The 11,422-nt window shown below is 32.5% G+C and overlaps 1 protein-coding gene across 2 annotated transcripts; it reads left to right on the top strand.

Annotated features, from left to right (window-relative positions):
• The first annotated feature begins 4,543 nt into the window (after window positions 1–4,543).
• Window positions 4,544–10,429, top strand: LOC130014468 (beta-amyrin synthase). 2 transcript variants are annotated; one of them, XM_050368557.2, is made up of 16 exons: window positions 4,544–4,725; window positions 4,799–5,007; window positions 6,818–7,003; window positions 7,081–7,368; window positions 7,443–7,527; window positions 7,639–7,805; window positions 7,906–8,097; window positions 8,182–8,415; window positions 8,501–8,623; window positions 9,029–9,127; window positions 9,224–9,280; window positions 9,357–9,547; window positions 9,643–9,820; window positions 9,902–9,982; window positions 10,061–10,144; window positions 10,227–10,429. In XM_050368557.2, the coding sequence occupies exons 2-16, from the start codon at window positions 4,804–4,806 to the stop codon at window positions 10,347–10,349; spliced, it is 2,292 nt and encodes a 763-aa protein (XP_050224514.1). In that variant the 5' UTR covers window positions 4,544–4,725; window positions 4,799–4,803; the 3' UTR covers window positions 10,350–10,429. The 2 variants fall into 2 exon arrangements, with proteins under 2 accessions (XP_050224514.1, XP_055961115.1); XM_056105140.1 differs by having other exon boundaries at window positions 4,803–5,007.
• Window positions 10,430–11,422: the final 993 nt, after the last annotated feature.

Below are 11,422 nucleotides of genomic sequence, written 5' to 3' on the forward strand. Positions count from 1 at the left end.
AAGTAAACAAAGATTGCCCGTAATATGTCGACTTGCTCCACTATCAACAAGCCAAACTTCATTATTTGTCTTACCAGTTAGACGATCATTAGGCTTAATCTGGGACTGCACATAGTTCTTAAAGTGATCCCACTGCTCGCTAGACAAACCAAGAACATTTGCTCTCTCGGCATCTGTCATGCTTGGATCATTGTTGTTGCCGATTTGTACGGTATTGGCTCGATTTACAGTCACACCTCGCCCTCGACTTCCAGTAGTAGAGCTTGAGGTTGAGGATTGAATGCTTTTTCCTTTCAGATTCCTCGAGCGCTCTTCCCACCACTCCGGATAGCCAATAATTTCAAAACATGACTCTGCCTCATGATTCTTCTTTTTGCAGTGACTACAAACCATTCGCCCTGTGTCTTTACGTTCCCCCCCTGAACTACGAGTGCCTGCACTAGTACGCACAGCAAAGCTCATGGGCTCGGGGTTGTCTTCACGCACGTTCCCCCGAACGCGTTCCTCCCTTATCACCATTGAGTAGGCCTTGTTCATGTTGGGCAGCGGCTCTGAGTTGAGAATTGTAGATTTCACATTCTCATATTTGGGAGTCTCCAGACCCATCATAAATTGATGTACACGTTCATCTTCGCGACGTTGAATCAGAGTGGTACTGATATTGCACCTGCAACCTGTGCAAAAACATACAGGTAATTTATCAAAATCGTTAAGTTCATCCCAAAGCTTCTTCATGCGACCATAATAGGCAGCCACACTCTCATTCTTTTGTTGCTTGCAATTGGCAAGATCAGATTTAATTTGTTGTATCCTCGGTCCATTTCCCACTGAGAAACGCTCTTGCAGATCATCCCACAACACCTTCGCTTCATCCATATACGTGATGGTGGATCTGAGATTCGGTTCGATGGTGTTGAAAATCCAGGACACCACCATCGAGTTCACAGTGTACCAAAGATCCAGCTCATCGGTCTCGGTTGGACGTTGAATGGAGCCATCAACGAAACCAGTTTTTGTCTTCGCTCGCAGTGAGCCTTTGAATACACGAGCCCACTCTTCATAGTTCTCTCCTTTTAGCTGAACATGGGTGAGAATTTGTCCAGGACTATCACTTGATGACAAGTAATAAGGCGATCTCTTCTCGCTGCCAAAGCCTGAGTCTTGACTTGACTGCTTCCCATCGTTGATCATAGTGTTTTGCTGTTTCTACAAACAATGCTTTGATACCAAGTTGAAGTTTGTAAACAACATTAGAGGAATTTGTCCTGCCTTGTATTCTCAATATGTGTTGATTATATACACTCAATAGTTCCTTAATCATAGGAATCTCCAATAATACTACAGCTATCAAATCTCTAATAACAACAGCTACCTTAATTTACATTATTAACTAAGGAAACAAAATAATCATATGAGATATAGAAGATGCTCTAAATCTCAGCTAATCACAAAATATTCTAGTCAATATCTCAAAAGAGATGAAACATAAAAATCAAAAATAGGGTACAATTGAAAATTTTCCTAGGTCATGGTATAAATGAAAAAAAGTTATAAGATGGGTGATTTTTAAGTAATTAGGCCTTTTTTTATATATAGTTGGTCTACATACAGACGGATATCATGTGATGCATCCTTAACAGATTTATATGATGTATTGTTAGGTGACATCCCATAGCTTGCATTTTCTGCTAAACTTTTCAGAATTCTAACACCGAAAATGAATTAACTTTAAAATCGTCTAGTTCTCAAATAACTGAGCTAAAACTAATAGTTCTCTTTTCAGTATAAGGCCTTTTCATCTCAAAAGTTATTAATTTGAGAAAAAAAATGATTAACTTGGTTTATAATTGGATTAAGCATTTAAATCGTTGAAATGAAGTCTTCGTTTGGTAGGTGTTAAGAATAAAGTCTAAATTAAGACTACATGCTATTGGACTTTTAGTGAGTTTGGCCGATAACTATGAATTATGATTATCAAAGCATCTCTATTCCAATGATAATCAACGACAACGTTGAAATTTAAGTACTAGTAGTACGTATTAAAAAAAGGTATTTAGTAGTATAATTCTACGGTAATACTACATCCTATGACAAATCTAGCATATGTTTGATTTTGTTTTAAATTTAACATCAAACTTAGCATATCTCAAATTCTCATATATGTTTTGTGATTTTAATATAATTACAATTTTTGACAATTTAAAATACGTACGAATTGTTCTTTTTTAAATTCAAATACCGAATAATTTTCCGGTAAAAATACCGATGTGGATGACGGAATAGTGAAATGAAATGGTAATATATATTCCAGCACATCATCATATTCTCACTGAAAACACATTTGGCGTATCAAATTAACAAGAAAAGAATTATAGTTGGTGTATGATTAAATTACCAATTTCAAAAGTAAGTGATATAATTGTAAAAAGAGCTAAAATTTATGAATTAATTTATAAATATAGACTGTGGGTTTAATTTCTCCCGCAAGCACTCTCTCTTCAATTATTAAAAAAAATTATAAATATTATTGTCAGTAATTTGAGCAAAAATATCATCTAATCATAACCGACACAAATGTAAAAGATGAGAATTGTAATATTTGCAAATTGTATTGTTTTTTTTGTCAGGCGAATTGTATTGGTTAATCATTAAATTTTATGTAAAATATAAAATCAATCTTTTAATTGTATAGATATTTTTTCAGTGCTTAATTGGACTAAATTGATCAGTAATTTTCCTATAAATTATTCTGATTTTTATTTTTATTTTTTCGGATTGCCATATATAACGGCATATGCATATAATTAGAGATTTTCAATAATTCCATGGCAAATTCTTAAGGAAGACTTGTGATTCCATTCCCTGTCCTGTCTGCTCCACGATTACTAGTATTTATCGACCTAAATTTGTACCTTGTTAAAAAGTGGCATATAGTCAACTAATTAATTTTTTTTATATTTTTCAGTATTTTCATGAATAGTTAAATTTGAATTTTAATGTGCCATATGATATGCACTTTCACCAACATAATAGAATCCTTTTGGAAATGAACCAACTTCGTTAGTTAGGCGTGAGTTCATAAATATAGTTGGTATTCGGTTAAGCTATTAAATGGTTCTTTTTAGGCTTAATCATAAAACAAAATAATCCATATTTTTTATTTTTTTTTTCATTTATGACTCCAGCTTTTAAAAGTTTCAATTTTAGTCCATGCATATTTCAATTTTCAGTTTCAGTTATAGCTATTTATTAAAATTAGTAAAAAGTATTTTAAATACACCCTTCATATTTAAATTTTTTATAATAAAAATGCAAATTGGAATAATATAATGTAATATAAACGATAAATCAGAATTTTTTTTCCACTTCTATTTAAACAAGTGGCTACAATTGAAACTGAAAAATAAAAAATAGTAAAAATAGAAAATAAAAAAATGGGATATTAAACTAAAAAATTCAAAAGATAGAGTATTTTTAAATAATTAAACCTCTTCTTTTGTTACCTTAAAAAGATAGTGGGCATATTTGGTTAAATAACAACTTTTCTGACTCCCAACTCTCAAGAATTAGTTAATAGAGCTTTTTGAACCTTAAATTGTTGATGTGAGAAATTACATTTTGATTTTTTTTTCTTTGCTAATTTTTTTTATTAATTACTTAGATAAAGTATTTCAAACTAAAATAGATTACTTTTTAATATATAAAGTTAGTTAAATTATTTTTAAAGTTAGGGTTTAGGAGTATAATATATAAAATTAAATATATTATTATTATAGAGCTATAAATAATCAGTTTTCTAAATTAACATCAATTTATCAATTTTTTTTATAAAAGATATAAAATTTAAAGTTTCCTCTAATAAAAATTAATCTCAATTATTTTCTATCAATTTTTTTTATAGTAAAAAAATAGCTATACTCTTAAGTTCATTTAATATATTAATGACGTCGGCTGATTAAATCTTCCCAAACAAATATTGTGCATCAACCAGCCGCCAATAACAAATTATTGCTCGCACGGGTTTGGTCTAGTGGTATAGTCTCAGTCATCTGGGCGTCAAAGGTCGCGGGTTCGAACCCTGGCTACGCCCTTTCTTAATATGGAGTGGTTGAGGTTGGATTGTTGGCCATTATAGCCCGGAATTACCAGGTATGTGGGCTTGCGGGCGGTCCACATCTCAGAGTTTGACAATAATATTGATTTCGGCTCAGTAGAGTGAGTTCTCGTCACCAAAAAATAACAAATGTATTAAATATTATCAAGATGAAATTAAAATCAGAGTGGTAAGAAAGATAAGATGAGATTAAGATGGACTGAATCTAAAATACTTTTCTATTAAATAAATGGAGTGGTAATAAAAATAAGATGAGATTAAGATGTACTGAATCTAGGTTAATATTTTCCTATTAAATAAATGGACAAAAAAAGGAATAAAATATAAAGAGGATAAGGTCTTATTTTGTGTCTCTATATATAGGAGGAGAAAATGTATCACACATATCATATGATCACATATACACATAAAAACTGAGTTTCCTACACTTAATTTCCCATATATACACGCATCCAAACTCTTAAACCAATACAATTTTTTATATATATAATAAAAACAAAATCTTCATATATTTCTATTTATATCTACATAATTTTAATTAGTGTATATACGTGCTGCTACCAAGCTAGTGTGTACGTAGTCGAGTAATACCGTTTATCCGTTGATTCAAGGTATTGCAATGATTTTATTATATGTTTATAAAATTTGATCTTCATATATTAAATTAAATTTCATATGGTGTAGGAAGGATGTGGAAGTTGAAAATTGCAGAGAAAAATGAGAACGATGCATACTTATATAGCACCAACGACTACGTAGGGCGCCAGACTTGGGAGTTTGATCCCGAAGCTGGTTCGCCTGAAGAGCGTGCTCAAGTTGAAGAAGCTCGTCTCCGTTTCTACGATCGTCGCTTTCAGGTCAAGCCAAGTGCAGACCTTCTCTGGCGTATGCAGGTACGTACTACTTATTTGTTCATCATTAATTTATATACTAACCATATGATTATGAGAATGAGATAAATAACATTGATTCTTCATTATATCAATTAAAATTGACATTAATTGTAATTGTCAAACAAATAAAAAAATAGTTCACGCATAGGGTTTCTCCTAGCTATAGCATTTCGATATGCATGACTTGCAAGTAAACAAAAATGTGAAATGCATGAATCTGATTATCTATTTATTGACAGAAAATGATGAAATAATTATATGTTTTCATTATTTTATTTATACAAGAGTACAACTCCTATTTATAATACAAGGGATATGAAATATATTTTTGCTAAATAAATCACCTAGAAACAATTTTTATAATAAAAACAAAATCAATCTCCTATAATCATGCTAATCAAATCACCTAAAATTATTCTTTCACATATGTATATATATCAAATTCCTAAAATCAAGCTAAAGTGCTAACACTATTTATTTATAAAAGTTAATTATTTTTTATACTAGAAAATAAAGTAAACTAATTAAGAGTTTAGGCTACGTTAAATGCTCAAAGTATTAAAAAAAGAAAAGAAAAACAAAAGATGGTGAGCGATGAATTGATGATCAATTACTTGAGTTTAGGTAAATATCACATGAAGGGACCTATCTTTTCTCTTCAACTTTATAATTGTTATTATTATTATAATTATTAATTCTTATTACTTATCCATATGTATTATTATATTTAATTCCAATAGACTGATCAATTAAAGTAGAATTAACACTAATTTTAAGGTTCATCTGAGGTTTCTATGGATGAATTTGAACTTTTAAATTTTAAAAAATTAAAGGTAAACCCGCATAAATCCGTCCTCAATCCATATAAATCTTGATATTGAATAATGTTTGAACACAAAGATCATAAACTGATAGAAAATCACTCTCATGAGGGTGGTATAGCTGAAGATTGTGAGAACCTATTTTCTCAGTTTTTGATATTTCCAATTGTTTTTGTGAAGAGAATAGATCATTGTTCATGTTCTAACTAGAGAGTCAAATTTTTTTTGTTCTGATTCCTTTTTATCAATGCAAAAATTTATTCTTTAAAATAGAGGAAATGACATTGTATAATATGCTTTTTATCTTATTCTAAAATAGAGGGAATGACATTGAAAATCTGTCGAAGATCTATTAAAAATCTATCGATGATATACCAAATGTAATTTTTGTAAGAAAAGGTGAAAAATAGCATTTTTTTTAAAAAAAAAAAATTAAACAAGCGTATTTTACAACAATTTGAAAAAGAAGAAAATATTTTTGTTAAAAAACAAAACAAAAGGTTATTATGACTTTGGATCATAGTAAATGGTCAATTCGGTCCTTAAACTTACATTTAGAAGTTAAAAAACACATTCCCAAACATTTGGATTAATTAAAAGACTACTCTTTATTTTTAGGTCAATTAAGGACAATATTCTCTATTTTTAAGTCAATCGGTCTATAAATTTGTTTTTATTAACCAATTTTATCTTTGATTTACCTAAAAATAGAGAATAATATCCTTAATTGATGGACACTAGAGAGTATTGTCCTTAATTAATCAAAATGGATGAAAATAAATTATCTGACCTCGAAATACAAGTTCATGGACATGCATAATTGACCCTTTACTCCTTTGAAAACTCTCAAAATCGGTTAAACTAAACACAAATCAGTCGAAACCAAACCATATACATGTCCAAGTAAAAGTTGTGCAGTTTCCTTTGCAATATTACATGTGCAAGCTTAATTAATAGTCTATCTAAATTATTATTTTAAAAAATTACAGTTTCTAAAGGAGAAAAAGTTCGAGCAGAAAATAGCAAAAGTGAAAATAGAAGAGGATGAAGAAATAACATATGAAAAGGCAACACAGGCATTACGAAGGGCAGTCAACGTATTTTGTGCCCTTCAGGCTTCTGACGGTCACTGGCCTGCTGAAAATGCTGGCCCTCTGTTCTTCCTTCCTCCATTAGTAAGTATTCATATTTATATAACATTGATCACGATTTAATGAAAATAAGCTAATTAATTATCTATGCTCACTTGTAGGTGATGTGTGTGTACATAACAGGACATTTAGAAAGTGTGTTTCCGAGCGAGCATCGTAAGGAAATTCTGAGATACATTTACTACCATCAGAATGAAGATGGAGGTTGGGGCCTTCACATTGAAGGTCATAGCACCATGTTCTGCACCGTTCTTAGCTACATTTGCATGCGTATTCTCGGACAAGCTCCTGACGGCGGTCAGGATAACGCTTGTGCTCGAGCTAGAACTTGGATTCATCAGCATGGCGGTGTTACTTACATTCCCTCCTGGGGAAAGACTTGGCTCTCGGTAAGTTATTATTTCTTTCGTTTCTTTGATATTTATCTACAGATAACTAACAAAACAAAAATTTAATTGTGCAGATACTCGGCGTGTATGATTGGTCTGGAAGCAACCCGATGCCCCCCGAATTTTGGCTCCTTCCTTCGTTTCTGCCTATGCACCCAGGTGAGATCGATCGGGAAACTTTCTTATATAAATAGTTCACCATGTATGATTGTGATTTCTTTTATTAATTGTGTGACAAATTTCTCATCAGTCGTCATTTAACTAATGCAGCAAAAATGTGGTGCTATTGTCGGATGGTTTACATGCCGATGTCTTATTTGTATGGGAAAAGGTTTGTCGGACCTATCACTCCTCTTATTCTTCAACTCCGACAAGAACTCCACACTCAACCTTATGAACAAGTTAATTGGAAAAAAACTCGCCACCTTTGCGCATCTGTCAGTTCCTCGCTCATACTCTCTCCATATTCATGTAATTAATTTATTTTCCATTTGATGACGTAATATTTATGTATTTTATCCGCACGAATGACTATAGGAGGATCTGTATTATCCCCACCCGATGATTCAAGATTTAATGTGGGATGCTCTCTATGTATCCACCGAGCCTTTTCTAACACGCTGGCCTTTCAACAAATTGATCAGGAGAAAGGCTCTTCAAGTTACTATGAATCACATTCACTACGAAGATGAAAACAGTCGATACATTACCATTGGCTGCGTCGAAAAGGTAACATTATTAGTACTACACAAGCTAATTAGGTTGCTACCTCAATACATTATATTGTCTCTGATACTAGTATTTGTTTTGTAGGTGTTATGCATGCTTGCTTGCTGGGTTGAAGATCCAGATGGTGATTATTTCAAGAAACATCTTGCTAGGATCCCAGATTACATTTGGGTCGCGGAAGACGGAATGAAAATGCAGAGTTTCGGAAGTCAACAGTGGGACACTGGTTTTGCCATTCAAGCTTTGCTTGCTTGTAATCTTACTCACGAAATAGGTGATGTGCTCAAGAAAGGCCATGACTTCATAAAGAAATCTCAGGTTTTCTCTCTCTTCTACTACTATTATTAAATTTAATCTCTTCTGTCTCGGTTAATTTTTAAAACAAGAAATAAAATATTTTCAGGTCAAGAATGATCCTTCCGGAAACTTCAAAAACATGTACAGACATAATTCTAAAGGATCGTGGACTTTCTCTGACCAAGACCATGGATGGCAAGTTTCAGATTGCACTGCAGAAGGTCTTAAGGTATAAAATTTATTCACTTAGAATATTTTCCTGTTGGGATTAATTTTTTTTACAATTACAGAACTATAAGATGCTTACACTTCGATTATCGTTCTTTCAACTTTTACATTTTAACTCAACTTTCATCTTTCCCAAAAAAGAAGGTTACTATAACAATTTCGACCATCAATTGCTTACGTGACAAGACAACGAAGAAGTTCGATGGCACATAAGCAATAATACACCTGGGTTCACTAAGTAACTTCCCAGTGTTGGAAAAACGGAAGTTGGGTTATCAAAATGTAGAAAATAGAACTATGGTAACCGAAATGTAAAAAACTTATAGTACACTCCGACAAAAAAATTTAACACTTCCTGTTGTGATAAGCCTCACCCTTACCAAATTATCTTCAACTATAAATGCAGTGTTGCCTTCTTTTCTCCATGATGCCGCCTGAAATTGTAGGCGAGAAAATGGAGCCCCAACAGTTGTATGACGCTGTCAACATCCTCCTCTCGTTACAGGTGAGGATCTCTCTAAAAAAAAATTATATAATAAAACAACATTGTCATGTGTTGCATTAATTGAAATGAAAAAGGCAACTTATATGTTAATTGCAGAGTAAGAACGGAGGTTTAGCAGCGTGGGAGCCAGCCGGGGCTCAAGAATGGCTGGAAGTAAGTTACTTAATCTTTCTTTGCCCGTGATTTTTGCGATGTTCATTGGCTAATGCCTAATCTTGGAATGTCTCAGCTTCTGAATCCCACAGAATTTTTCGCTGACATAGTCATCGAGCACGAATATGTGGAGTGCACTGCATCTGCAATCCATGCTTTAGTTTTGTTCAAGAAATTGTACCCGGGGCATCGTAAGAAGGAGATAGAGAGTTTCATCGGCAATGCTGTACGATACCTTGAGGACATACAAAGTCCAGAAGGAGGATGGTATATTACCTCGATTAATTAGGGAGTATTAATAATTTGTTAGCTTTTTATTTCAAGTAGCTAAAGAAATATGAATTATATGGTAACTGAAATAGGTATGGAAACTGGGGAGTTTGCTTCACTTATGGTTCATGGTTTGCATTGGGAGGTCTAGCCGCTGCTGGCAAGAGTTACAACAATAGCGAAACAATGCGCAGAGGTGTTAATTTCCTCATCAGGATACAGAAAGAAAACGGAGGATGGGGAGAGAGCTATTTGTCGTGCCCGGAGAAGGTAAATGAATAGCATGAATTTAATGTTGAGGCAACGAATTCATGAAAACATACGGAAATGAAAAGGAAATTTTAAATGCAGAAATATGTGAGTCTCGAAGGAAACAGATCGAATCTGGTGCATACCGCATGGGCAATGATGGGTCTGATTAACGCCGGGCAGGTGAGTCTATGAAGGTATAAAATAGAGTAACAAGTAGGTGTTTTGTTTGTGATTCTGATTGTAATTGGGATAACACAGATGGATAGGGACCCGAGACCTCTTCACCGAGCAGCAAAGTTGATAATCAACTCCCAATTAGAAGATGGTGATTTTCCTCAACAGGTAACCAACAATTTGACTTGAGCTAAAATTTTGGTAGTTATTCATACAACACAAATTAACTTTGTAATTCAATGAATGCCAGGAAATCACGGGTGTGTTCATGAAGAACTGCATGTTACACTATGCAGCATACAGAAGTATCTACCCGCTATGGGCTCTAGCAGAATATCGAAGACGTGTTCCTTTGCCATCCAACGTTATTTAAAATATGTTTGTTGTATTTGTCATTACTCAACCATAATGATAAACCTCACACGATTTACAGAAATTCCAACCTTTAACTTACTTCTATTGAAGTAGAAATATGCTTCTCTATTAACATGAACAAGAAATTAAAATAATAGAATGCGACAAATATTATGGACCACAAATTCTGTCTAATTAACATAAATTTTTGCATATCTCAAATCCTCATACACCTTAAATTAATTATAAAATTATCATTAATAATTATAATCATTCAATATAGCGTTTTGTGTTCATAAATTTCAATGTGTTTTGTGATTTTTACAATTTAAATCATGAATTGTTATCAATGAGCTATAGCTCAAATGGTATAAACGTTGGACTATCAAATTGCTAGGTCGTGGGTTTTATTTCCACAAGCGCTCCCCCCTCCCCAAATATCAAAAAAAAAAAAAATCACAAATTGTTTTTTTTTCTCTATATAATTCGGTAGTCGAATAACTGACATGGCATGGTCATATATAATCCAACATGTCATCATATTTTGACTGAAAACGTATTTGGTGTATCGAATTAACAAGAAAAGAAATTATAGTTGGTGTATGATTAAATTAAGAAAAGAAATTATCGTTGGTGTATGATTAAATTACCAACTTTAAAAGTAAGTGATATAATAGTAGAAGGAGCTAAAATTTGTGAATTAATTTATAAATATTATTATGTCAGTAATTTGAGCATAAAAATCATCTAATCACGACTGACAGCTTTTATATATTTATTTGCAAATTGTATTGTTTTTTTTAAAAAAAAAAAAAGAAAATTAGAGAGGAGGAGGGAGGCTTGAACTTAAGACCTTTTACCAAGATAGGATACCACTGTGCTATAAGAGCACTGGCGCAAATTGTATTGCTTAATCATTGTATTTTATGTAAAAAAATAAAATCAATCTTTTAATTGTATAGATATTTTTTCAGTGTCAATTCGATTAAGCTATCAATAATTTTCTTATAAATATTCTGATATTTTATTTTGGATTACAATATATAACGATATATGCATATAGATTAGAGATTTTAAATAATTCCATGGCAA

The sequence above is a fragment of the Mercurialis annua genome, linkage group LG3, assembly GCF_937616625.2.
Source record: "Mercurialis annua linkage group LG3, ddMerAnnu1.2, whole genome shotgun sequence".
NCBI lineage: Eukaryota > Viridiplantae > Streptophyta > Magnoliopsida > Malpighiales > Euphorbiaceae > Mercurialis > Mercurialis annua.

Excerpts from the sequence above, each read along its gene's own strand:
- LOC130014468 (XM_050368557.2), top strand. The coding sequence starts at position 4,804 with ATGTGGAAGTTGAAAATTGCAGAGAAAAATGAGAACGATGCATACTTA. Across the intron at positions 5,008-6,817 it reads ACCTTCTCTGGCGTATGCAG|TTTCTAAAGGAGAAAAAGTT; the intron begins GTACGTACTACT and ends AAAAAATTACAG. Across the intron at positions 7,528-7,638 it reads GTTTCTGCCTATGCACCCAG|CAAAAATGTGGTGCTATTGT; the intron begins GTGAGATCGATC and ends TAACTAATGCAG.